Raw genomic sequence first — 25,507 nt, forward strand, 5'->3', positions numbered from 1 at the left:
GCGCCGGGAACTCCTCCCTCCCCCGCGCCCTTAAAGGGGCCGCAGCTGCAGCAGGCGGAGGGGGCAGCAAATACAGCCCTAAGCGAGTACCCCCCCCCCGGGGGCTGCCCAACGGGGCCGTGCTTGGCTGGGGCTCAGTTTCTGGAGCTGCTGGGAAGGGCAGGGCGCGAGGATGCGGCTGGAGGACTGTGGGGCAGGATGGTGGGGTGGGGGGGCGCCTGTGCCAGGCTGCACGTACCCAATGCCCGCCCGGGCGAGCCACGTGCTCGGTGCCCTCCAGGCGGGCTGGGCTGGGCGAGGCGGAGGGAGCCCGGCGCTGCTTTCAGAGAGAAGCAATGGATGCTGATCTGCTCTCTCTCCTTCACCTCGGTGGGTTTCCCGGTGATGCACATTATGAAATCGACGCCAGAAGGCACTCCCCTTGCAATAGGGTGCCTGCACGTGGGATCTGCCACAGCCGCGTCCTTTCATAGAATACTATTGGAAGGGATCCTGTGGATTCTAGTCCAACCCCCTGCAATGGAGGAATATGCACTTGTCCCATACAGGAGTCGAACCTGCAACCTTGGCGTTATCAGCCCCACACTCTTAACCAACTGAGCTATCCAGCATACATTGGTACCTCGGGTTACATACGCTTCAGGTTACAGACTCCGCTAACCCAGAAATACAGTGGTACATCGGGTTAAGTACTTAATTCGTTCCGGAGGTCCGTACTTAACCTGAAACTGTTCTTAACCTGAAGCACCACTTTAGCTAATGGGGCCTCCTGCTGCTGCCGCGCCGCCAGAGCACAATTTCTGTTCTCATCCTGAAGCAAAGTTCTTAACCTGAAGCATTATTTCTGGGTTAGCGGAGTCTGTAACCTGAAGCGTATGTAACCTGAGGTACCACTGTACATTTATCCTTGCCCTGTTTTGGGACACTTCATTCTGTCTGTCCCTCTCCTACCCTGTTTTCCCTTTCCAGCAGTCAGTCTTAATTTCCGGGCTGCTGAACCTCTTGAGACCACATTCATTAGGGGGTAGGTTTTGTTTGTTTGTTTTGTGTGGGGGCTGTACTTTTGCAAACCTTGGGGTGCCCCTAGGCCTGCTGGTTACCCTCCCTCTGGTGCACAAATGTTGCCATTTTGGTGACAGGAAAGTGGGGGGAGAATTGTAAACCACACTAAAATCCAAAAAGGATGAAGGATAGGGTTAAAAAAGAAAGAAAGAACGACTCTGATTGGCAAATCATAGGGTATTCTAAACAGAAACCTGGAAATGGGCGTCAGTTTTGCCAGACTTGCTTGTAGTATAGGAGACTGACTTTAAGCTGAAACACGTTTCCTTTCTCCTTATGGACTTTAAGCTGAAACACGTTTCCTTTCTCCTTATGTATCATGGAGTCAGAGAATTGGGATCCCAAGGGTCATTAAGTCCAGCCCCCTGCAATGTAGTAATATTTTGCCCAACATGGGGCTCAAACCCACGGCCCTGAGATTAAGAGGCTCATGTTCTACCAACTGAGCTATCCCAGCTGTATGGAGTACATTGCTCCCTCTTTCCCCACTCTCAATATTTACTGAATGAGCCAACAGCCTGTTTAGGTAGAGGAGAGCCCCCCCTCCCCTATCCGACTGCAAATAACAGGAATAGTAAAGGAAAAGGTACCCCTGACCATTAGGTCCAGTCGTGGCCGACTCTGGGGTTGCGGCACTCATCTTGCTTTACTGGCCAAGGGAGCCGGCATACAGCTTCCGGGTCATGTGGCCAGCATGACTAAGCTGCTTCTGGTGAACTAGAGCAGCGCATGGAAACGCCGTTTACCTTCCCGCTGGAGTGGTACCTATTTATCTACTTGCACTTTGACGTGCTTTCGAACTGCTAGGTTGGCAGGAGCTGGGACTGAGCAACGGGAGCTCACCCCGTCGCGGGGATTCGAACCGCTGACCTAATCGGCAAGCCTTAGGCTCTGTGGTTTAACCCACAGTGCCACGCATGTCCCCCACCCCATGCATGTACTGTGCCACAAAAACAGTAGCCAATGAAGCAGCACCCATCGCTTATGAAGAAGGCCCCAGAGGTTTAGTGGAGGGAGAGGGATTCCAGGCATATTTTTATGTATCTCACTGGCTTCTGCTTTTGGATGAGGCAGATTGAAGGTGACACTCCGCATTCTGGTTTAAAAATAATAATGGCACAGGGTAATCCTGATTTTCTGCATGAGAAAGCAAAACCCAAAGGAGAGTCTGATGTCAAAACCAACAAGCACCAAATCCACCAGGCATTGTGTTGTCTGGGTGAAGAATCTGCCACCCAACACTCACACTGTTCTCTCTGTTGTATCCTGATGGAATTCGACTTCAGATGAGAAATATGACCAGCTGATAAACAAAGCAACAACTTGCAATCAAATGGGTATGATTCAAAAGGAGACGCAAGTTGCGGGTTGCTATGCCGGGCCCATTGGGAGGGGTGGGGGGAATCAAAAAATAAACTGTAGGAGGTACCTTTGTCAATTAAAAACGCACAAATAATTGAGCAAGCTTTCAACCTCCCCGGAGGTCTTCTGAAGATTAGATGTTCCTGGAATTGCAAGACCGCAGTCTGCACTTTGAAGGAAGAGGCATTGTGCAGACAGGGAGAGAGATTCTATAGCTATTTAGTATGTAAATAAATAAATAAATAGACTAATGTAAAAGGAGAAATGGATGGGGAGGGAAAAGGAAAAAAATAACTCAGCCATCAGCTCTTATGTCATGTAAAATATCTAACTGGCTTTGTGAACTGAGAGATCAGATCCTCTGCAGGAAGAGGATAGAGCTAAAAAAGCCAATGCAATTCTGGGCTGCATCAATAGGAGTATAGCATCTAGATCAAGGGAAGTAATAGTGCCACTGTATTCTGCTCTGGTCAGACCTCACCTGGAGTACTGTGTCCAGTTCTGGGCACCACAGTTCAAGAAGGACACTGACAAACTGGAACGTGTCCAGAGGAGGGCAACCAAAATGGTCAAAGGCCTGGAAACGATGCCCTATGAGGAACGGCTAAGGGAGCTGGGCATGTTTAGCCTGGAGAAGAGGAGGTTAAGGGGTGATATGATAGCCATGTTCAAATATATAAAAGGATGTCACATAGAGGAGGGAGAAAGGTTGTTTTCTGCTGCTCCAGAGAAGCGGACCCGGAGCAATGGATCCAAACTACAAGAAAGAAGATTCCACCTAAACATTAGGAAGAACTTCCTGACAGTAAGAGCTGTTTGACAGTGGAATTTGCTACCGAGGAGTGTGGTGGAGTCTCCTTCTTTGGAGGTCTTGAAGCAGAGGCTTGACAACCATATGTCAGGAGTGCTCTGATGGTGTTTCCTGCTTGGCAGGGGGTTGGACTCGATGGCCCTTGTGGTCTCTTCCAACTCTATGATTCTAAGAGAGAAACACTTTGGGGATGTATAATTAGTCCGTAAACCTACAGAGAATGAGATTCTATGGGAGTGAGCAAGAAACGTGTGGTCAATGGTGCTGTTTACTTTTTACAAGGGAGCGGTAGTGAGAGATTGAGTTTATCTCCAATTGGATTTACACCCACCTCTGGTTATCGCCTTCCCAGATGCCCCACCTACAATGCACAGGACCAAACCTGGCATCAGTTTCTGGCTGCATAAAGAACCTAAATATACAGGAGTCCGGGTGGAAAGGAGGGTGACCCTGCTGAGTGTGTGTCTGGGGTGGTTATTGAGCAGCTGGTGGTTAGGTTCTGTGAGCTTCCTTACTGGGAACAAGAGGGACGCAGGTGGCACTGTGGCCTAAACCACTGAGCCTCTTGGGCTTGCCGATCAGAAAGTCGGTGGTTTAAAGTCCCTAGATGGAGTGAGCTCCCATTGCTCTCTCTTAGCTCCTGCCAACCTCAGTTCAAAAGCACGCCAGTGCAAGTAGATAAATAGGTACCACTGCGGTGGGAAGGTAAACAGTGTTTCTGTGTGCTCTGGTTTCTGTTCCAGTGTTCAGTTGCGCCAAAAGCGGTTTAGTCCTACTGGCCACATGACCCAGAAAGCTGTCTGTGAATAAATGCCATCTCCCTCAGCCTGAAAGTGAGATGGGTGCCACAACCCCATAGACACCTTTGACAGGACTTAACCATTCAGGGGTCCTTTACCTATACTGTCACCTTTTACAGTGACTTACTGCCAAGGTCCTTCTGACCGATCTCAGGTATTACCAGGGACTCTTATGCAGCAATGTCAGATAGGCATAGGGAGCCATGCATGCCCGATTTGGCTAATAATAATAATAATAATAATAATAATAATAATAATAATAATTATACCCCACCCATCCGGCTGGGTTTCCCATAAGGCTGTTTTGCTCCAGCCATACCCACTAGGTGACCTCAGTAGTAGTAGTAGTAGTAGTAATAATAATAATAATAATAATAATAATTATTATTATTTATTATTTTTACCCTGCCCATTTGATTGAGTTGCCCCAGCCACATATAAAGACATAGTAAAACATCAAATCTGCCTTCAGATGCCTCCTAAAAGATATATAATTACAGTGGTACCTCGGGTTACATACGCTTCAGGTTACATACGCTTCAGGTTACAGACTCCACTAACCCTGAAATAGTACCTCGGGTTAAGAACTTTGCTTTAGGATGAGAACAGAAATCGTGCTCCGGCGGTGCGGCAGCAGCAGGAGACCCCATTAGCTAAAGTGGTGCTTCAGGTTAAGAACAGTTTCAGGTTAAGAACGGACCTCCGGAACGAATTGAGTACTTAACCTGAGGTACCACTGTACTCATCTCCTTGACATCTGGTGGGAGGGCATTCTACAGGGTTGGTGCCACTACCAAGAAGGGCCTCTGCCTGGTGGAGGCAGGAAAGACACAACTGTGAAGGGACACTTAGGAGTCTTAATTCCTCTCCATTTGTTCCTGGGCATGCAATGCTTGCATTCAGCACCTCTTAAATTTGGTGCCAACACATTGAAGGCCCTGCTCGGATCGGCCGTGTTCTGGAGTTCCCTCTGAGTCCAGCTGAAAGCGGAGCTTGGAGTCATCACCACTGAACAGCTACGTTGCAAGGTATGGTGAGCAATAGCATGATGACATATTTTTTTTGCCCCCAGCCTCTGGCACTGCAGAGAGAGTTCTAAGAAGCCTTTGCAGAAATAATCATTGTTTATTTCATTTATACCCCACTCTTATACACCTTCTGCATTCAAAGCAACATACAGCAGAAGTAAACATTACAAAACCCAGAATCGAATATAGCCACAACTGTGGGGGCGCCTGATGACACTGAATGAGATAGGCCTGCTCCACAGAGAGTGCAAGGACTGAGGAATCTATGGCTTTCCAGCCATGGTTGGACTCCAGATCCCAGCCAGCATGTCCAACAAGCAGGAATGACTACAGCAACACCTGGAAGGCTACAGTTTCCTCCCTACCACACTAAACAGTGGTTTGTTTAACAAACCATGGGTTAACAAATCATCCACAGAAAATTAAACAAGCTGTGGCCTCCTTCTCCAATCTTTGACTTGTTTTTCAGTTGCTTTTGCCTTTTTGGTTTGGTGAGGGTTTTTTTTTTTTGTCAAGGGTTCAAGCAAACCATGGTTAAAGGCACGTTAGACATAACACCAACCAAGGTTCATAAGCCAGCAACAAACCATGGCTTCAGATTGCAATTTGTTGGGAGTAAACAAACCATAGATAACCTGTCTCTCATGGGAAACAGGATGTAAACTGGAAACAGGATGTAAACTGGTGAAATGTCCCATCTTGGCTGAAAGCCACGGGCAGGCTGTTGTTTTCTTTGCATGGGGCAGAGCTAGTGACTCTTCACCCTCCTCTCTCCCCTGCTCCAGAGCTGGAGATTCTGCAAATGGGGTGTTAGAGCCTGGTGCAGAAGATGGTTTCCTGGGGAACTTTATTTTCAGCAGGAAAAACTTGTTTCTTTCCATAATTCAGCTTATTAAACTCTGCTGTAATTTCCATGATAGATTTCCCTTTTGTTTCCGGCAGGAACAAGAAGATGAAAATGCCTGAGGCTGTAAGGATGCCCATGAAGATCAGGAAGCAGAAGGGGCCGAGATATTCCTGGAAAGAGAAGGGAAGGGAAAGGTTAAGGAAGCTCACGATGCATTCTCAAAACCCTCCTTGCAAACACTTGGCCGGTGCAGAGATTCATGCAGAACAGAAGAAGAAGAAGAAGAGTTTGGATTTGATACCCAGCCTTTCACTCCCCTTCAGGAGTCTCAAAGCGGCTAACATTCTCCTTTCCCTTCCTCCCCCACAACAAACACTCTGTGAGGTGAGTGGGGCTGAGTGACTTCAAAGAAGTGTGACTGGCCCAATGTCACTCAGCAGCTGCAGGTGGAGGAGCGGAGACACGAACCCGGTTCCCCAGATTACGAGACTACCGCTCTTAACCACTACACCACACTGGCTCTTCCACCAAGCAGGTTCTCCGGCCCATACAGGACACCTGTAATTTTTGGGGGAAGTGAACACCCCGTTTTTCACTTTCAAGCAATTGCGTGCAAAATCACCCATGTCCTCATCATGGCCTTAAGTGCCCGATGTCCCTCGGCAGGGTTGATTGTGTGGGACTTGGCGGGTTGCCTGTGGCCTGTGGGCTGCCTCACCACAATGAACGGAAAGATCATCCCGAGCAGGAAGAGACCCATCCAGTTGATGAACCCCACGATCACAAAGGCCGATGGGCGGAAGGTCTGGTTGAAGATCTCAACCATCACGGCAATGGTGGCTCCAGCTGGGGAAGGCAGAGAAAAGCTAAACAAACAAACAAACAAACAAATGCGCAGCGGGCCCAGTTCTTTGCAGCTGGTCTGCTTCAGACATTATGCGGGGAGAAGAATAATACAATGGTACCTCAGGTTACATACGCTTCAGGTTACAGACTCCACTAACCCAGAAATAGTACCTCAGGTTAAGAACTTTGCTTCAGGATGAGAACAGAAATCGTGCTCCGGCGGCGTGGCAGCAGCAGGAGGCCCCATTAGCTAAAATGGTGCTTCAGGTTAAGAACAGTTTCAGGTTAAGAACGGACCTCCGGAATGAATTAAGTACTTAACCTGAGGTACCACTGTAGAATCAGAACTAATCTGATGCTCTGTCTCCTGAGACCAGGGCCCTGCGGGATCTGATCTCTTTCCGCAGGGCCTGTAAAACAGAGTTGTTCCACCTGGCCTTTGGCTTAGAATCAGTTTGATTCCCTCCCCCTCTTTCTTTTTCCTTTCTCCTCCTATGAAGAGATTGCTCCCTAATTGTTTTAATGTTGTATCTTAATCTTTTAAATTGTATTTTAATCAACTTGTTTTTATTATTGGTTGTTAGCCACCCTGAGCCCTGTCTTGGCTGGGGAGGCGGGGTATAAATAAATTTATTATTATTATTATTATTATTATTATTATTATTATTATTATTATTATTATTTGTCAGAGCTGCCCAAGGTCCCAGCTCACAGAGGACCAACGCCAGTTCTTGTTATATACAAAAGTATTTATTAAGGTTCAGTTTCGATTCCAAAGCCGCGGCGCGCAGCTCTACGTCTCAACCCTAGACCGCTGAAGTTCCGTCTGAATCTCCTCCTCCCAGACACTAGTTCAAGACCCTAGCCTTGCTCCACCTCCTCCTTTGCTCCTTTCTCCTCTGGGTTCGTCTGCCCGCTGGGGTGTTGCCCTTTCTGGACTCTTCTGATGCTGAAGAGTCCCCGGATTCTTCCCCCTGCCTCCGGCGTGCTTTAGGACCTGGCTCCCAATCTGTGCTCCCGGCTGTCCTGCGCGCCTGTGCATTTGAACTTGGCGCGCACGCCCAGCCGGCAACCTTCCTCCTGACCGTTACACTGCTCCTGTCACTGCTTCCCCCTTCGGGGGGGGGGGCTAGCTGGATCTGACTTCCCCTCCATTCCCTCACTCAGCGATAGGGGCGTGGTCAGCCCTGACTCATCTTCTCTTCCCCCTGGAGGGGAAGCCGGTCCTGACACATGGGACTCTTCCCCCCCCCCCCCCGCTACGCTCTGGTGGGGAAACTGGTCCCGATCTCCAGCTGCTGCTTTGGGAGTCACCGCTGGCCCCTTGCTTCTGGTGCATCCCTCCCGGGACCCCCCTTGCTCTGGCTATCGGTGCCCCCTTCTGGGAATCTTCCAAATCGCTGGACAGGCTCATGGAATCTCTCGCCCCACTGTCATCCTCACCTACGCTGCCCTCGGATTGTTCCCCTTCGCTCTCCGCTTCCTCTCTCCCCTGTGCCTCTGCTCCTGAACCCCTGACATTATTATTATTATTATTATTATTATTATTATTATTATTAATCTAGTGCAACCCTTTGCAGTACATGAATCTTTTCCCCAATGTGGCATTCTAACCCAAGACCCTGAGATTAAGAGCCTCATGCTCTACCAACTGAGATGTCTGCTTGGAGATCTCGCTGTGCCTGCAACCTCACCCACCCCGACCAGGCCCTCTGGGGGTGGATGAGTGGCTGCTTTGCCAGAGGCCAGTGTGGGCTGGGTGCCACCAACCGCCTCTGCACCACCCACCCAGCACCCACATATGTCAGGATTGGCAGAGACCTGACCAGATGCCTGGACATGCCTCATCCCAACCTCTCAACAGCAGGTGCTGAGTTGGAAGGATTTGGCCCAGTAGGAGCTGGAGGCTCCCACACCTGCATATGGATCTGGGCCTGGTTGGACACGCCCCAGTAAGAAAAAAAGGTAAGTCCAGTCAAAGGCGACTATGGGGTGCAGCGCTCATCTCTGCTTTCAGGCCAAGTGAGCCAGCGTTTGTCCACAGACAGCTCTCTGGGTCACTAAGCCACTTCTGGTGCAATGTAACACCATGACGGAAACCAGAGCTCACAGAAATGCCGTTTACCTTCCCGCTGCAGCGGTACCTATTTATCTACTTACACTGGTGTGCTTTCAAACTGCTAGGTTGGCAGGAGCTGGGACAGAGCAACGGGAGCTCACTGCATTGCGGGGATTCGAACCGCCGACCTTCTGATCGGCCAGCCCAAGGGGCTCAGTGGTTTAGACCACAGCCCCACCCGCTGTCCCACAAACACCCAGTGCACGCCGCAGTACAGAAGAGGCAAGCCATGCATGTGGACCATGCATTTGCGAACCTTCCCTCCTTGCATGCCAGGCTCCCCCAGGCTCCATCCATCGCTCTCCGAGCAGGCTGCTTGCTTCCCTTCCTGGATGGGGCTGCCAGGGACCTTTCCCCCACCCTCGCCCCCGGAGGTACTCACAAGGCCCAATCCCATAGAAGAGCACAAAGAGGAAGATGAGGACCACACTGAAGTTGTGCATCCAGAAGAAACGGTGCTGGGAAGAGAAGAAAAGGGTCCTCTAAGCGGGAGTGGAAGGATCCAATGCTTCCTGTTGCAAAGGCAAGCAGAGGAGAATTGGGGGTGCCCAAGTAGGCTCCTGGGGGTGCCAGTCCCTTGAGGGCCAGGGGCAGAGAGGGATGTCTTAATGAGGCTTCTGAACTGTGTCCATTATTATTATTATTATTTATATACCTATACCCGGGGGCTCCCTAGGTGGTTCACAGAATAAAATCAAGATATAAAACCACAAAATACATAATAAAAAAATAAAAACAACAACCCAATAGTCCCCCACAAAAAAAACACATTTTAAAAGGGCATAGGATGTCAATCAGATCAACCAAAGGCCTGGTTTAAAAGAAACGTTTTTGCCTGGCGCCTAAAGGTATACAATGAAGGCGCCAGGTGAACTTCCCTGGGGAGAGCTTTCCACAAATGGGGAGCCACTGCAGAGAAGGCCCTATTCTCGTGTTGGCACCTTCCGGACCTCTCAAGGAGGAGGCACACGGAGGAGGGCCTCAGAAGATGATCTCAGGGTCCGGGTAGGTTCATAAGGAAGGAGGCGTTCCTTGAGGTATTGCGGTCTTGAACCATTTAAGGCTCTGTATGTCAAAAGCAGCACTTTGAATTGGGCCCGGAAACTAATTGGTAGCCAGTGCAGTTGTACCAGTATTGGTGTAATATGCTCAAACTGTCTTACTCCAGTGAGCAACATGGCTGCTGAATTCTGCACCCACTGAAGTTTCCAAACCATCTACAGAGGCAGCCCTATGTATAACACATGTGTATTGTACAGTGGTGTCCCGCAAAACGAACGCCTCGCAAGACGGAAAACCCGCTAGACAAAAGGGTTTTCCGTTTTGAAGGCGCTTCGCAAAACAAATTTCCCTATGGGGTTGCTTCACAAGACGAAAAAATCTTGCGTCCCCCCGCGGGGTTTTTCCGCTTTTTTCGCCCTTTTCCTAAGCCGCTAAGCCGCTTATCAGCTGTTCCGCTGATAAGCCGCTTAACAGCTGATCGCTAGAAGCCGCTATACAGCTGTAGCGCTAATCCGCTAAGCTAAGCGCTAATCCGCTAAACTGTCAATGGGCTTGCTTCGCAAGATGAAAAAACCGCTAGACGAAGAGAATCGCGGAACGGATTCTTTTCGTCTAGCGAGGCACCACTGTACTAAGCTTGGATCCTAGAACAATAGGCAAGTAGGATCGTAGAATGCAACAACTGATTGGCTTGCAGGAGAAGACCAATCAGGCTACAGGAGGAAATTAATCAGCCTATTAGGCTGGTAGGATCGTAGAATGCAACAACTGATTGGCCTGCAGGAGAAGACCAATCGGGCTCCAGGAGGGAAGCAGAATCAGCCAATCAGACGGGACTCATTGTGTAAATAATGTATATAAAAGCCTAAGGTTTGGGGGGCAATTCAATCACTGTTTTACAAGCTGCAATAAAGAGCATGAAATCACTCCAGGACTCCGAGTATATTTCAGCATGGCAGTAATCTAACCCGACTGCTCTCTTCCCTTTCACTCCACCGCTGCCCCACATCTTAGAGGACCCCCAACCGCCTTACCTGGAGCGAGAGGGTCAGGGTGAGCAAAGCCAGGACCAGGACCATCGCAGCATAGCCCCCCCAGAGCAGAAGCTTCCGTCCAAAGCGCTCAATGAGGGAACTCTGGAAGGCAGCAAAAGGAGGGGAACCTCAGACGACCTTGCTAGGGGCTGGGGAAATACATGAGGGACTCTCCCCATTTTGGGAGCACCAGCTGTGCCGCCCCCCCCCCTTGAACTTACGCACAGGATGGACGAGAGGCACTCACACATCCCCACGCCCAGAGCGATGTACGGAACGAGCTCCTCTTCAAACTTGGCTGTGCGGAAGACTTCAAAGGAGTAGAAATAGATCTGGAAAAGGCAGGAGGAAGATGAGGAGACGTTTTTGCCTGCAGAGCTCCATGTGTGCAGCGGCTCCCTGCCTGTCTCCATTCCCTTCTCTTAGAAGGCAGGTGGCCTGCGGTACACACAGCACGGACACCTCCCTGCCTACCACAGAATCATAGAAACTGCAGAGTTGGGAAGGAATCCAAGGTTCATGTCAGGGAACTGCCATCAGCTCAGAGGCGAGAGGTGGAAGGGCAGTTGTGTTATAGGGAACCTCCGAAAATCTTGCAAAGTAGTTCCTCCTCTGGCCATGAGGAAAGCCCCACCTCCACTGGGGAGGAGGTGGTGGGACCGGGGATGCTAGGGAGAGCCTCAGCACCGAGACTGAGCAAACCGGAGAAGAGGGAAGTACCCCTTTGCCAGCGCCCATTCTGCGCAGTAGGTTTCGGCGCAGGGAGGGGAGGAGAAGGTTGGGGGTCACGCGACTGTTATGATGGGGAAGGTATAAGAACCGACCACTCCCAGATTCTGCTAGCGACTGAGCCAGACATGAACTTGCGACGCTCTTCACTGTAAATAGTTTGCACTAAGAATAAAGACTGGAAAAGACAGGTCGGAGTCTTGCCTGTTTGCTCTCAAGTAACCACACCATCACCTGACAGTTTAGTCCAACCCCCTGCAATACAGGGACCACATACCCCTCCCTCCAGAGAACTGGCGTGGGGCTTTGGATATGGCCTTGTTGTTGTTTTCAGGCTCCTTGGCACTCACATCTGCCCCAGATTTGTCTCCACTTATAGAATCATAGATTCCTAGAACTGGAGAGTCATCTAGTCCAGCCTCCTGCCAATGCAGGAATCTTTTGCAAAACATGGATCTCGAACCCAGGACACTGAGATTAAGAGTCTAGCGCTCTACTGACTGAGCTATCAAGGAAGCCTCCAGGAAGAAAGGTCTCCAGCCAGAAGGATGCAGATAATCCATGACCACTGCTGCTTGGGTGCAAATGACTCAAAGCAGGATGCGGATGGGATCAAGGCCCCTCAAATCACTTGGCTGGCCTTTTGTTCTCTGCGCCTTGACTGGTGTGTGTGTGTATGTTGGAGGGGGACAGGGGCATCATTTGCTGTGTCTCAGGCGGCAAAATATATTGGGCCTACCCTGTGTGAGCTGACCTGCCTGCTGAGCCTGCAGACACAGGCCGGATCGACACTCATGGCTTATAACATTAGGAAAGGGTTAGGAAAACGCACCAAAATGTAAGGGTCATATTAATGGTAAAGGGACCCCTGACCATTAGGTCCAGTTGTGGAGGATTCTGGGGTTGCGGCGCTCATCTCGCTTTATTGACCGAGGGAGCCGGTGTACAGCTTCCAAGGCATGTGGCCAACATGACTAAGCTGTTTCTGGCGAACCAGAGCAGCGCACGGAAACGCTGTTTACCTTCCCGCCGGAGCGGTACCTATTTATCTACTTGCACTTTGACGTGCTTTCGAACTGCTAGGTTGGCAGGAGCAGGGACCGAGCAACTGGAGCTCACCCCGTCGCGGGGATTCAAACCGCCAACCTTCTGGTCGGCAAGTCCTAGGCTCTGTGGTTTAACCCACAGCGCCACCCGCGTCCCTTAAGGGTCATATTAGTCATGCGTTATTAAAATGTGACAGCAGAGGGTACTGCAGAGCTACTAACTATCTTAAACCAGGTGGATCTTTTGGAAAAGAAACTGCCATTTTAGAACAGTATTTCTAATATTTTTCTAATTACATTTTACAGGTGAGTGTAGATCCAGCCACAGACTGGCCATGGCTGGGTTGGGTCACAGCAACCCTTCTGCTCCCCACCAGGGAGCAAGTAGACTCTCCTTTGCTCGTGCCTGTGGTCCTCCAGATGTCCCTGGACTACAAGTCCCATCATCCTTGTCCTGCTGGGTGCAGAGGCTGATGGGAGTTGGAGTCCAGCAGCACCTGGAGAAGAGCCACCATAGCTGTTTCCTGTCGTAAAGTCTGCTTGATCCAAAAGGCCGTGTGACTCCTCTGGAAGCCCCCACGTCCCCCAGGAAGCAAAGACTCAACTGCGTTGATGCCGCAGAGCTGCAAGGTGGTCATGACTGTGATCATCACGTAGAGCTGCCAACGGAAGGAGCGGGCCTTCATCAGCTCCAGGACGCGCAGGCTCTTGGTGGTGGCCACGGCGGACTTCTCCTTCTTGAGGTCCTCAATCTCTGCTTGGTGGTCACCTTCACCCCAGAGCTGCTTGATGGCTGCGGTACGGAAGGAAGGAAGGAAGGAAGAATAGGCCTGGCTCTACCCAAAGTGACCCTTGGATCAGCTCAAGGGGCAGATCAATCCATGGCTACCAGGGCAGCTCTCTACCAGCTCCATCTGGTACGCAGGCTGAGACCCTACCTGCCCGCAGACTGTCTTGCCAGAGTGGTGCATGCTCTGGTTATCTCTCGCTTGGACTACTGCAATGCGCTGTATGTGGGGCTACCTTTGAAGGTGACCCGGAAACTACAACTAATCCAGAATGCAGCACCTAGACTGGTGACTGGGAGTGGCCGCCGAGACCATATAACACCGGTCCTGAATGACCTACATTGGCTCCCAGTACGTTTCCGAGCACAATTCAAAGTGTTGGTGCTGGCCTTTAAAGCCTTAAATGGCCTCGACCCACTATACCTGAAGGAGTGTCTCCACCCTCATCGTCCAGTCTCTTGCCTTCTGTTCCGCTCAATTGCAGTGCCCTGCAGCGCCCCCTAGACTAGATGCCCGGTGCGCCAGAACCAGTTGTGCTGCTCTAAATCCACCTCTGGCATTTGCGACCCTTGCTCAAAGTCATGGGCAACCCTGGAACCAGCCTGTCTCAGCCCTGCTGCTGCCAGCCAGTCAGCCTGCCTGCCTGATCTGTCCAGATGGCACAGGGCTCCTACCTTTCATGAAGGCTTCTTCATTGCCCTTCTGGATCAGAAGGTAGGATGGGGAGTCGGGGAAGCAAGGGAGGGTCAGTAGCTGGACCACTGCAGTGAGCCCACTGGAAGCCAGTAGCAAAGGCCACAAGAAGTCACTGCCCAACATTTCCCTGCAGAGAATAGAAGGAGGAAGTCAGGGGACAATGGCGTACAGTGGTTTTTTTTGTAAGCGCCTCCCCTTCCTAAGCTGGTTAGGAGCACCCTGGCTTTGGGGAAGGAGGTGCCAGGCCTCTGAAAGGATGCTGGCACCCTCCTGCCTCCTTCCCAAAGCCAAGTGAGCTTTGGGAAGATGGCGGAAGGGCTCTTGGACCAATCAGAGCATCACTCCTCCCTCCTTAAGCCAGGCAGAAGCTTCTCGGGCTTTGGGAAGGAGACACCAGGGGAACATTTAGGGGACTAGCCTAGTCCCTGTAGTCCCCTGACCTCACGCCACTGCAGGGGGGTGTCATCATCACAGGACAGCCCCCCTCCAACAGGAGCACAGGCCCCTGGCCCCTCCTCAGAAACCCACACATTCTTTTGAGCAGCCCAGAATTCAAAGTCCCAAACCCAAAGCATGCAGCTTTGGAACCCAAGGTTCTAATTTAAGTTCATGTGATTTTTATTCAACACAATCAAAGTCAACAAAGACTTTTGGCCACACTGTTCTCGAGCATCTTTCAGGCAGCACAGAGGAGGAGCTGCACTTACCCCAAGCCCATCACTTGTCCCGAGACTTTCCCGAGGGTCAAGAAAACAGCCACGGTGGCATTTGTAAATCCGCGCAGCTTCTTTGGAGAGATCTCTCCCACGTATTGAGGGTGTATGTTGAAGGAAAACCCTTGGGAAAGAGTGGGGGGGAATGATAGAGAAACACAGTGAAGAAACCTGCAAAACCACCCAGGTTCACTGTCTCCAGGTTCAAGGTCAACTCAAACGAATTATTATTGGCAGCTGTTGCATCTGACAGGCATGTAGCTGGGTCATGTCTTAGCAGGTCTGCAACCTGCTCCCTGCTCCACAGCCCAGTCCAAGTGCCTTGAAGCTCATCCATCTAGGTTTCCAGGGTCAACCACCCTCGGTTAAGTTCTGCCAGATGGACCAGGTTAAGCTAAAGAGGGGATGCGGGTGGCGCTGTGGGTTAAACCACAGAGCCTAGGACTTGCCGATCAGAAGGACGGCGGTTCAAATCCCCGCGACGGGGTGAGCTCTCGTTGCTCGGTCCCTGCCCCTGCCAACCTAGCAGTTTGAAAGCAGGTCAAGTGCAAGTAGATAAATAGGTACCGCTCTGGCGGGAAGGTAAACGGGGTTTCCGTGTGCTGCTCTGGTTTGCCAGAAGCAGCTTAGTCATGCTGGCCACATGACCCAGAAGCTGTACGCCAGCTCCCTCGGCCAATAAAGTGAGTGCTGCAACCCCAGAGTTGGCCACGACTGGACCTAATGGTCAGGGGTCCCTTTACCTTTAAGCTAAAGAGACTGCAAAAATTGGGGAAGGCTGGGCAGGATTCTCTGCCTGCACAAACAATGCATCTTGACTTATAGCATCTCCAAAGGAACCAGCCCCTGCATCTCCCTCCTGCCACTGGAATTTCTGATAATAAATGCTTTAAAGACCAATTTAAAAGACCAGTGTAGTACAGTGGTACCTGGGTTCTCAAACGCCTTGGTTCTCAAACACCGAAAACCCAGAAGTAAGTGTTCCGGTTTTTGAACATTTTTCGGAAGCCGAATGTCCAATGTGGCTGTTGGCTATTGTTTTTGGGTGCCTGTACCAATCAGAAGCTGTGCCTTGGTTTTCAGACATTTTGGAAGTCAAACGGACTTCCAAAACAGATTAAGTGTGGCACTTTTGTTTTTCCTATTTATTTTGCGTTTTTGTTTTTGAGGCTTTTTTGGTTAATTTGTTTTTGTGGCTGTGTGGAACCCAGTTCAGCTACTGATTGATTGATTGATTGATTGTGTGACTGCGGAAATGGATAAAAGCCTCCCAACCAAACAATGACTATCATCAGCGCAGGTAAGAATCTTTTTTAAAAAACTTTTATCATCTACAATATTGTCTTATTTATTTTATAGCATTGATTATTGCTTTCATTTTATATACTCTGAATTGAGTCAAATAATTGTGGCCATTTTTGGGTTGCGTATTTCTGTTTCTTTTCGGCCAGAATGTAATGATATTTTCTTTTTTCATCAAGATAAGAGGGCTCTAGTTTAGTGCGATTATTTTTAAATGTTTGGCGCAGTTTTCTTTTTAGCTGGAAACATTCATCATCAAACCAAGGGCTAGCGGTATGTTTAAGTACCCAAACTTTAGGTGGAGTACTAAGCTCTACAAACATTTGGAAGATTTCATTATAAATTTTCGGAATATCACTGTAGAAATTAGTGATCTTTAAGTTGGATAATACTTGTTTTCTCAAGTTGGCTGTAAGTTTTTGCCCCACTGCTACACTCATTTCCTGGGACCATTTTAATTGGGTCATTTGTTTGTATTGAGAAGGTTCTATGGTATTGTACTTAATGATTTTGGTTTCGTCCTTTAAGTTAATAGACAACGATAATGGCTGATGGTCGCTTTCAGTGCGCGTTCCAATTTTGAAGTCCATGATCAAATTTATAATATTATAAGGGACAAGAATATAGTCGATGACGCTGCATCCTCGGGGGGAGAAGTATGTAAACTCCCCGCTACTATCGCCTTTTGTTGAACCATTTACAATCTGCAAATTAAAGTTGTTACATAATTCAAGTAGGCGTAAGCCTTCGTTGTTAACAACCCTGTCTCTGGAGAATCGTCCTATTTTCAGGGCATGTGTGATATCATTTTCAGTATTCCAATTTAGTTTGCTACATAGTTGTTCATTGTTGGTTCCTACTCTGGCATTAAAATCACCTGCTATTATCAGTGAGGCATTTGGGTATTTATCGGTCAAGTTTTCTATATAAGAGGTTAGTTGTGACCAGTTTTCACTGCTGCTGTTATTTTTGGTTGGGGGGATATAGACATTTACAAGTAGCAAAGAGTCTTTGTTTTGGGTTAAAAGTAGAGCTTGTGCAAGTGGTAAGCATTCTTCTAGTTGCTTGATTTCAAACCCTAAGTTGTCTTTGATCATACAACAGAACCCTGCTTTCGGCCGGCCCTTCGTGTTTGTTTTCGATGCGGGTTTCGTATAGGAGGTGAATCCGCTGATTTTGATATCTCTAGTTGACCATGTTTCTTGTAGAAGTATTAATTCAAAATCTTTAAAGAAGTTCATTAGGTCTGGGTCTCCGCCTTTGTTTCCCCACCCTGCGATATTCCAGGACAGCAAGCGTAGGGTCCGTTTTTGAGTTGGTGGCTGGTTGACAGCATTTAGTCATTCTAGTTCTGTTATTAAGTCTAGCGAGGGATTTTGTCTTGTGCAGATACAGCCATTTGTCGCTGCTTTCGGTGGGGAACATGGTGGTGGATCTCTTAGATTTTTTTTTAAGGTGCGGGAAATTAAAATTTCCTCCCTTTCTTGATTTTCTTCCTTAACTGTTCCTTGTTCCTGAGAAATTTCTGTGGCTGGTGGGCTGTTATGGACAGTTGGACTGTTTTCAGTCTCTACTTCCATTTCTTTGGCCTCATTTGATGTTGAGCTCAGTGTGTCAGGTCTGTTGGAGGTCATCTTTTGTTCGGCAATGTTAAGGTCCTTTGTAGTACTTAAAGGAGGGGTACCTATTTCGTTTGGAGCTAATATTTGATATCTCAGCCAGGAATTTGTGGTTTCATTACTGGAGTTTTTCCTTGCCATTTCATATTCTAAAGGCGGCTGGATTTGAAGCTCTGCATCTATACATTTGAAAGTTCCATTAGTAGCTCTCTTTTTGACTATGCATTTTGGGGAAAAAGCTGGTAAGTGTAAAGTTTGATTGTGTGTTGTTTCTACTGCATTTTGTTGACCCTGTTGGTGAATTTCGGTCAATCTGGCCTGTAGTTTCGTCAATTTACTGAGTATGTTTATTTGTTCTTTCTCTGGTAGCTTGGTAAAGTTACTCAGCAGATCTTCTTCTTCTGGGACTGTCCAGTCTATTGTGTCAAGGGCGAGGTTGTTATTTGATGCTACAGTCGCGTGGTTTGGGAGCTTGGATTTTTCTTGTGTGGTTTTCCGGGTAGCTGGCTGCGGTTTCTCCCATCTACTGGGTTCTTCCACGGGAGTAGGGCAGATATCGGCTTCTGGTGGAATGGCCTTGTTCATCTTGTTCTGTCTTTTAGATGCAATCAGTGGTCTGGGTGATATATCTTCAAAGTGTCGGCGCGGGATAATTCCTTTCTGGGCTAAATGAGCCTTTTCCCTTAAGAGTTTGGTTGGAATTCTATGGCTACCAAATCTTAGTAGTACTTTTTTGGAATATCCATCGTTAGTAAGCCTCTTGACTGCTTTTAAGTCAATGCTTCCACCCTCAAGGCTAAGGAGCAGATTTAGATGATGTCTGGCCCAGAAAGGTGACTCCCAATAAGGTAGGGGCCCTCTATATGGAAAAATGTGGAGAACAATCTCACATGGCCTCAGTATCAGGTTGATTGAGTGAGGGGGGCTTCCTCTGGTTTTTGGCTGGTTTAGAGGCATAAATTTGTATTTGTTCTGTTTATCTCCAGGGCTTGTTAGGGATGGCAAAAGGGGAGTGAGTTGCCTCCTTTCATCTCGGTTGTCCAGCTTCTTGGAGATGTTTTGTAATTGTTCAAAGATTTTTTGAACTGTTTGAGCAGTCAGTAGGCAGCATTCCTCTAGCAGCTCCACCTTTCTATCAATTAGCGCTTGTGCCTCTGTTATGGGAGTAGTAGCCTTGTCCTCATTTATTCCTTGGGATATCTCTTCAATTGTCTTTTCATGCGAAGAGTTGAGGAAGGTTTTGGGAGGAGATACGTGCTGTTTTTGAGGTAGCAGGTAATTATCTAGATTACTCTGTTTGAAACCAGAGGACTCTGTGTCAGTTTCTGTATCAAGACACCTGAGTCTTTTGGCTCTTCTCATTTCTAGATTCTTCTTAAGTCGATGAAATCAGACTTCTAAGTAAAGTGATAAAGTGCTAAGGTTCTCAGGTCGCAATCTCGTTCAATTCTCATTCAGTCCAGGCTGGGCTGCTGCGAGGAGTTTAAAACTGGGGCCAATTATAGCACTCCTTTGAAGTACCCCCCCCCCTTCTTCCCAGTTTGTTAAAACAACTGAGATGTTTGGGGGTCCACGAAGTTAGAAGTGGTGGGAGAAATTTGTGGTTTTATGAATTTGTAGTTTTTAGGGTTAAAAGCCGATTAAAAGTCCTTAAGAATCTTTGTAATAAGTTTATCACAAGGAGTCGACGAGAAACTGGGAGGGAGTGCCTTAATGCCCGGAAGGGAATGTCTGAGAGCCTTCGTTAAAGCTTCATTAGCTTCTTTAAGTCCCGGCACCGAGGAGGATAAGATAAAATGTTCAAAAGCGCAGCGAAATGGTGAAAGGAAATAAAATCCAAAAGGGGAAGGAGAGCCAGCAACATTTAGTTAAAAGATCTCTTTGAGCTCCGATAAGAGCGTCTTACCTCGGCGCCATCTTGAATCGATTCGGGCCAGACGGTCTACCAATAGAATTATTTAAGACCTATATAGATTGGTGGGCAGAACCCTTAGCCCAACTGTTTACGCTTATAGATAAATATGGGATCATACCTGAGATATGGCTAAGATCAATAATTATTCCAATCTTTAAAAATGGCGACCCAAAAGAACCAAGGAATTATAGACCGATAAGCCTTCTATCAGTGATAGGGAAAATCTACGCTAAGCACCTCTTATCTAAACTCCTTACCTGGATGAAAAATCTAAATTTACCAGGGAAAGAACAAATAGGTTTCTCCAAAGGTTGCTCTACACTAGACCACTGTCTTATTCTTATGCATCTGGTTGAAAAATACAGATCCCAAAGGCAATCTAAGATATACGCTGCTTTTGTAGATTTTCGTGGTGCATTCGACTCAATTGACCGCCCAAAGTTGTGGAGGAAACTCGCAGAATTAAAAATTGATCAGCGCCTATTGATCCTAATCCAAAATCTACACTCTTCCAATACCTGTCAAGTCAAACTTAACATCAAAGGTCACCTTTCATCAGACATCCCAATCTCGAAAGGGGTAAAACAAGGGTGCATTCTTGCCCCCTTTCTATTTAATTTATTTTTATCAGACTTGCCAGATTACCTTCAAAAAATAGAATCACATGCCCCTAAACTTAATCAGAAACCAGTTCCTCTCTTACTATACGCAGACGATGCTGTCCTACTATCCTTAACGAGCTTGGGTCTAAAACGTCTTATATCTTCACTGATCCTCTATTGCGAATGTAACAAACTCTCTATAAACTATGAGAAGACAAAAATTTTGGTCTTCTCGAATGGTTGGAAATTAGAGAAATGGAAAATAAGAGGGCAAGAAATCCAACAAGTGAAAATCTATAGGTATCTGGGAATCTTATTCCAGAGCAATTTAGGGTGGGCAACCCATCGCACAAATGCCATAAAACAGGCAAAGTGCATCTCATCAGCAGTTGCCCGTTTTCATTATCAGAAAGGTAATCAATTTATTCCTGCGGCAAATCAGATATTTCAAACAAAAGTGCAATCCCAGATATTCTATGGAATCCCGCTATGGGTCCAAGCATATAACAATGATTTAAAAAAGATTCACTCTAGTTTTCTGAGACGTATTCTTGGACTCCCAGCTATGATCAAATATGAAACAATGTGTGCAGAAATAGGCATACACACAATGGAATATTGGGCATGGTCCACCTCAATAAAGTATTGGTTACGCTGCCACTTCCGCTGCCCTCCATCAAGTCTGCTCGCTGATTTGCTCAAAGACTCCTATAAATCAAGATGGTATCAGCACCTCGAAAAAAAGATTGAATCTTTAGGCGTCGAGCTGGAGTCCCTGTACAATTCTAATGAGCAATATATTTCCCATAATATCCTAACTAGACTAAAGGATGTCGAGAGACAAAATATTACGGCAGCTGTAAACAAAATTTGCTCCCCCATATTCTATGAATTAAATATCTTAGATAGCAGAGCCAATTACGTCACTAAACTAATAATCCCAGCCCAACGTAGGGCTTTTATGCTGGCCCGCTTGAATGTTTTTCCCTCAGCATTTGTCAGGGGAAGATATCAAAACATTCCTAGAAACAAGAGACTCTGCAGATGCTCTATGAATGTCCCGGACACTGTAGAGCATATTCTCCTTCATTGCCCACTGTACAGTACGCTCCGTCAACGCGTGCTGTCCCCTCTTTTGGGTGGTCTGGAACCGCAGCAAGGTGAATGTGTGGGATTCTACCTATCCGACGTTGACCAAAGGGTAACGGCGGGGGTAGCCGAGTTTTTGGCAGCAGTCCTCCAAGGAGCAGGTTAACAAGGAATACCACTGACTCTATATGTATATATATATATGTACTTAGCAAACTGCTGCCTTTTTTATATATATTTCAAGGCTTTTATATGTTATTTTCTCTTTTAAGGTTTTATTTCCATAATGCCTAATAAAGGTTTGATAAAGTAAAGTAAGTAAGCTTTCATTTTATGGATCAATGGTCTCGTTAGATAGTAAAATTCATGTGAAATTGCTGCTTTAGGTGTTGTTTTTAAAAGTCTGGAATGGATGAATTCGTTTTGCATTACGTTCTGAGGGAAAGCACACCTTGGTTTTGGAACGCTTTGGTTTTGGAATGGACTTCTGGAAGGCATTAAGTTTGAGAACCAAGGTACCACTGTAATTTAAAAAGAAGACAAGACTGATGGAGGAACAAAAACAAAATGCCCCAGGAAGGTTGTGGTGACTTTGCTGCAAGTGCCAGGATGCTTCCTTCATACCGATGCCGACTCCGTAGAGAAAGCGCCCCAGGAGGATCATCTCAAAGGACCCGGCCATCTTGCTGAAACCCATGAGCGACGCAGCCACCAGCATGATCAAGTTGGTGAACATCTGGCATTTCTTTCTGTAATGGAAGGCAGAATCAAGGTGAGAAAGGCAGGCAGACATAGGGACCTTAGAGCAGGCGTAGGCAAACTTGGCCCGTCAGATGTTTTGAGACTACAATTCCCATCATCCCTGACCACTGGTCCTGTTAGCTAGGGATGATGGGAGTTGTAGTCCCAAAACAGCTGGAGGGCCTTAGAGCAACAGCTCAACTGCTCCCACCACCAACAAAGGGACTTTGACTTACCTCATGGCCTGATTTGCACCTGGGGTGGGATACAGGTGACTCTCAGGTGGGGGGCAAACACCTTGTACTTATCATTCACCCCCCTGGGAAAAATGGGAAAGGAGGTATCCAATTGAATGCACAGAGCTGCGCAGGAAAAAGGGGTTTTCTGCTGCTCCAGCACTGATTAAATACCAGTACTTTAATAGTGTGAAAGAGAGCAGAAGAACCTCAGTGCACTCTTGTCTGCGAGATGCCTCTGGATCCGCCGAAGATAGCACCAGGATTCTCAATTATAAAACCGACGCCACACAAAGCTACCTGAGAACTTTAGATTATTAAAATTAAACGTGGAGGTAGCTGGAAAATATTGTTTTAGGCAAGCATGGTTACAAAGCAAGACGTTTAAAGAGAAAAGGGGCTCACCGTGTGGTGATTTACAAAAGTTGTGACCAGAAGCCTTGCGGCGAATACAGGATAGAGACAAACAGCATATTAAAGAGCACCAGAGTACTACCTCTGAGATTCTGATACGGAAAAAATAAAAAGAAAAGAGAGGAGAGGAACGAGAGGCTCAAACGCGAAAGAAAAGACGAGGGGGTTTGCTATATTTGATTTTATTTTGGAGTTTTCTGTTGTAGAGAATGTACATTATTGTGAATAAAACAATAAAGAAACAAAGTAGAAGAAGAAGAATATATGTATTGTGAAACTATTGTATCTTTTTGTAATGTGTTTTTTAAAAAAACTGTTGACTGTTTTTTTTTAATCAATAAAGCATTCATATAGTGTGTGTATATGAAGTTATGAGACTTTCATTGAAATCTACAATTTGATGCAGTGAATAGTATACCTTATTTATTCAAAAGTACAGCTGGTTATGTCTTGTGTGTTTATTGAGTACAGCAACAACAGGAAATGTGTGCTTGTTTTGCTTTTTTTAGGACTGAGAATAAGAGGCATCTCTTTGACTCAGACCCTCCCACACCAACTTCCAGGGCATTGCCCTGGTGGGCTTGAATCCTATGCCATAGATTTAGATGTGCACGGTGGAAGAAGACTGGAAGAAATTTAAAGACTATCTACAGAAATATTGCAAAATTAATGAATGTTAGAATGATGTTGGATAGAAATTAAGTGGTTTCCAGTTGTAATGTCTTAAGAGAATACGGGGGGGAAAAAGGTCTAGAAGCAGGTTAAAATTTATTGATAAGGATTTGCTGAACTAACAATCTGAATTGGAATACAAAAAAGGGAGGTACGAGGAGGTCTGGGAAATAAGTTAATGGAAAATAAGTAATGGAAACTTTGTGTGTTTTTAATTATTTTTATTTTTTGTATTTTTGTTATTTTTTCTTTTTGATTTTTATTGTATTAATATTGAAAACTTTAATAAATATCTTTTTTAAAAAAATAGATTTAGATGTGCACGGAAGCCACACATCGCCTTAGGGAAAGACTTACTTCCGATATTTTGTGGTCAGGTACCCACAGCAGACACTTCCCAAAAGCCCCCCTATGCCGTAGATGGAAACGATGAAGGACCACAGCAAGAGGATGGTCTCTTGCGGGAGAGGGGAGCCATGCCGCTCCAGCCAGGTCTCGTTGATGAATTTTTTGATGTACTGCAAGCAAACAAACAAAAAAATTCATTGTGCGTCTATTTCCTTTGGCTTACAATATGAACAATAAGGGTGTCTTTCTGATGTTTTGTTGGGAGCCGCCCAGAGTGGCTGAGGCAACTCAGTCAGATGGGCAGCGTGTAAGTAATTCAACTAAATAACATCGAGATGTGCAACAATTCAATTCAAAACGTAACATCGTGCTGCTGTTGTAAACAAAAATTGCCCTTTTCCCTTATGGGGTATCCAAGAGCCCATATAGAGTCCTTACATAGGTTCCCTATTGGTAGGAGGAAATAAGAGGCCAACCAGAGAATATTGAGAAGCAAAGCAGCTAGTAAGCTTGATCTTTATTGATCTGTTGCAACAGGGTGCTCCCCTCACACACAGGAAAGGAGGAGGAACCCAGAACATTGGCGTGAAAGACTTTTGAAATTGCCACCCTGTAGATCAAGACCACCCCCAGAAACACCATACATACATCACAGAAGGGGTGTGACCTAAGACCACCCCTCAGATACATCACACCTACATCACAGAAATTTTAATATTGTTTTTCTCCTGTTGTTGTTTATCTCCTGTCTGGCAGGTTACTTGATTGGATTTCCTGGGTAGCCTGGCCAGTCTTTTGTAATGATAAATACTTAGTTCCTGGACCAGGTCACAGGCTCACACCCTATTCAAACAGACATATCCTTAAGACAGGATTTGTGAAGAAAAAGACAATGGGGAGGCTTTTCCATTTTGACCTTGCAGAGAAAAGATTTGGTCAGTTCAGGAATCAAAATGGTTCCAGGTTGGCCTTCCTGTGCTGATCTATGTATGTGCTTGGTTGTTATGCTTATGAACATTGCCATATCTTTAAGACCATAAAATTCCTATCACACTGCCATTCAGTGAAAAAGGAATGCCGCTGATGATCTCACTCAGTCCAAGGCTCCCCTCTTGTGGCCTTGACAGTTCCAACCTAAGGAATGCAGGACAGTTGTTTTTTTGGCTTACCAGGGAGGGGTAGTTGATCACAGAAATGTGAAACCCATATGGGAAGCTGCCACCTATGCCCAGAACAAAGATCATCTGGAACAATCCGCGATATTGAATCTGTAAAGACAAAACATATCTAGAAGGGCATCTCCTGGTGCCCCACAGTGGGAAAAATACACAGAAAAATTCTACAGAAATGTCAAATGAACAAACCCAAATGTTCAAATGCTGGAATTTACCACGAGTATTTTCATATTATTATTTTTTTAAATGGATTAGGTAATTAATTCTATAGTACATGATGAATAGCTGGCCAGTAATGACAAGGTGGCGCTGTGGGTTAAACCACAGAGCCTAGGACTTGCCGAACAGAAGGTTGGCGGTTCGAATCCCCGCGATGGGGTGAGCTCCTGTTGCTTGGTCCCTGCTCCTGCCAACCTATCAGTTCGAAAGCATGTCAAAGTGCAAGTAGATAAATAGGCACCGCTCTGGCGGAAAGGTGTTTCTGTGCGCTGCTCTGGTTCTCCAGAAGCGG

General features: G+C 46.9%; 1 protein-coding gene across 1 annotated transcript; it reads right to left on the bottom strand.

Moving 5' to 3' along the window:
- Nucleotides 1-5,140: 5,140 nt before the first annotated feature.
- On the bottom strand, nucleotides 5,141-25,216 carry LOC309359571 (solute carrier family 2, facilitated glucose transporter member 11-like). The gene is made up of 11 exons (XM_081893436.1): nucleotides 24,991-25,216; nucleotides 23,831-23,991; nucleotides 22,035-22,159; nucleotides 14,878-15,007; nucleotides 14,149-14,297; nucleotides 13,292-13,479; nucleotides 11,133-11,243; nucleotides 10,912-11,013; nucleotides 9,258-9,333; nucleotides 6,629-6,756; nucleotides 5,141-6,080 (listed from the first exon to the last, which is right to left on the bottom strand). Exons 1-11 carry the CDS (start codon nucleotides 25,063-25,065, stop codon nucleotides 5,874-5,876), a joined length of 1,452 nt encoding a protein of 483 aa, XP_081749562.1. The 5' UTR covers nucleotides 25,066-25,216; the 3' UTR covers nucleotides 5,141-5,873.
- Nucleotides 25,217-25,507: the final 291 nt, after the last annotated feature.

Source organism: Podarcis melisellensis (assembly GCF_964234715.1).
Source record: "Podarcis melisellensis genome assembly, chromosome: 16".
Lineage (NCBI taxonomy): Eukaryota > Metazoa > Chordata > Lepidosauria > Squamata > Lacertidae > Podarcis > Podarcis melisellensis.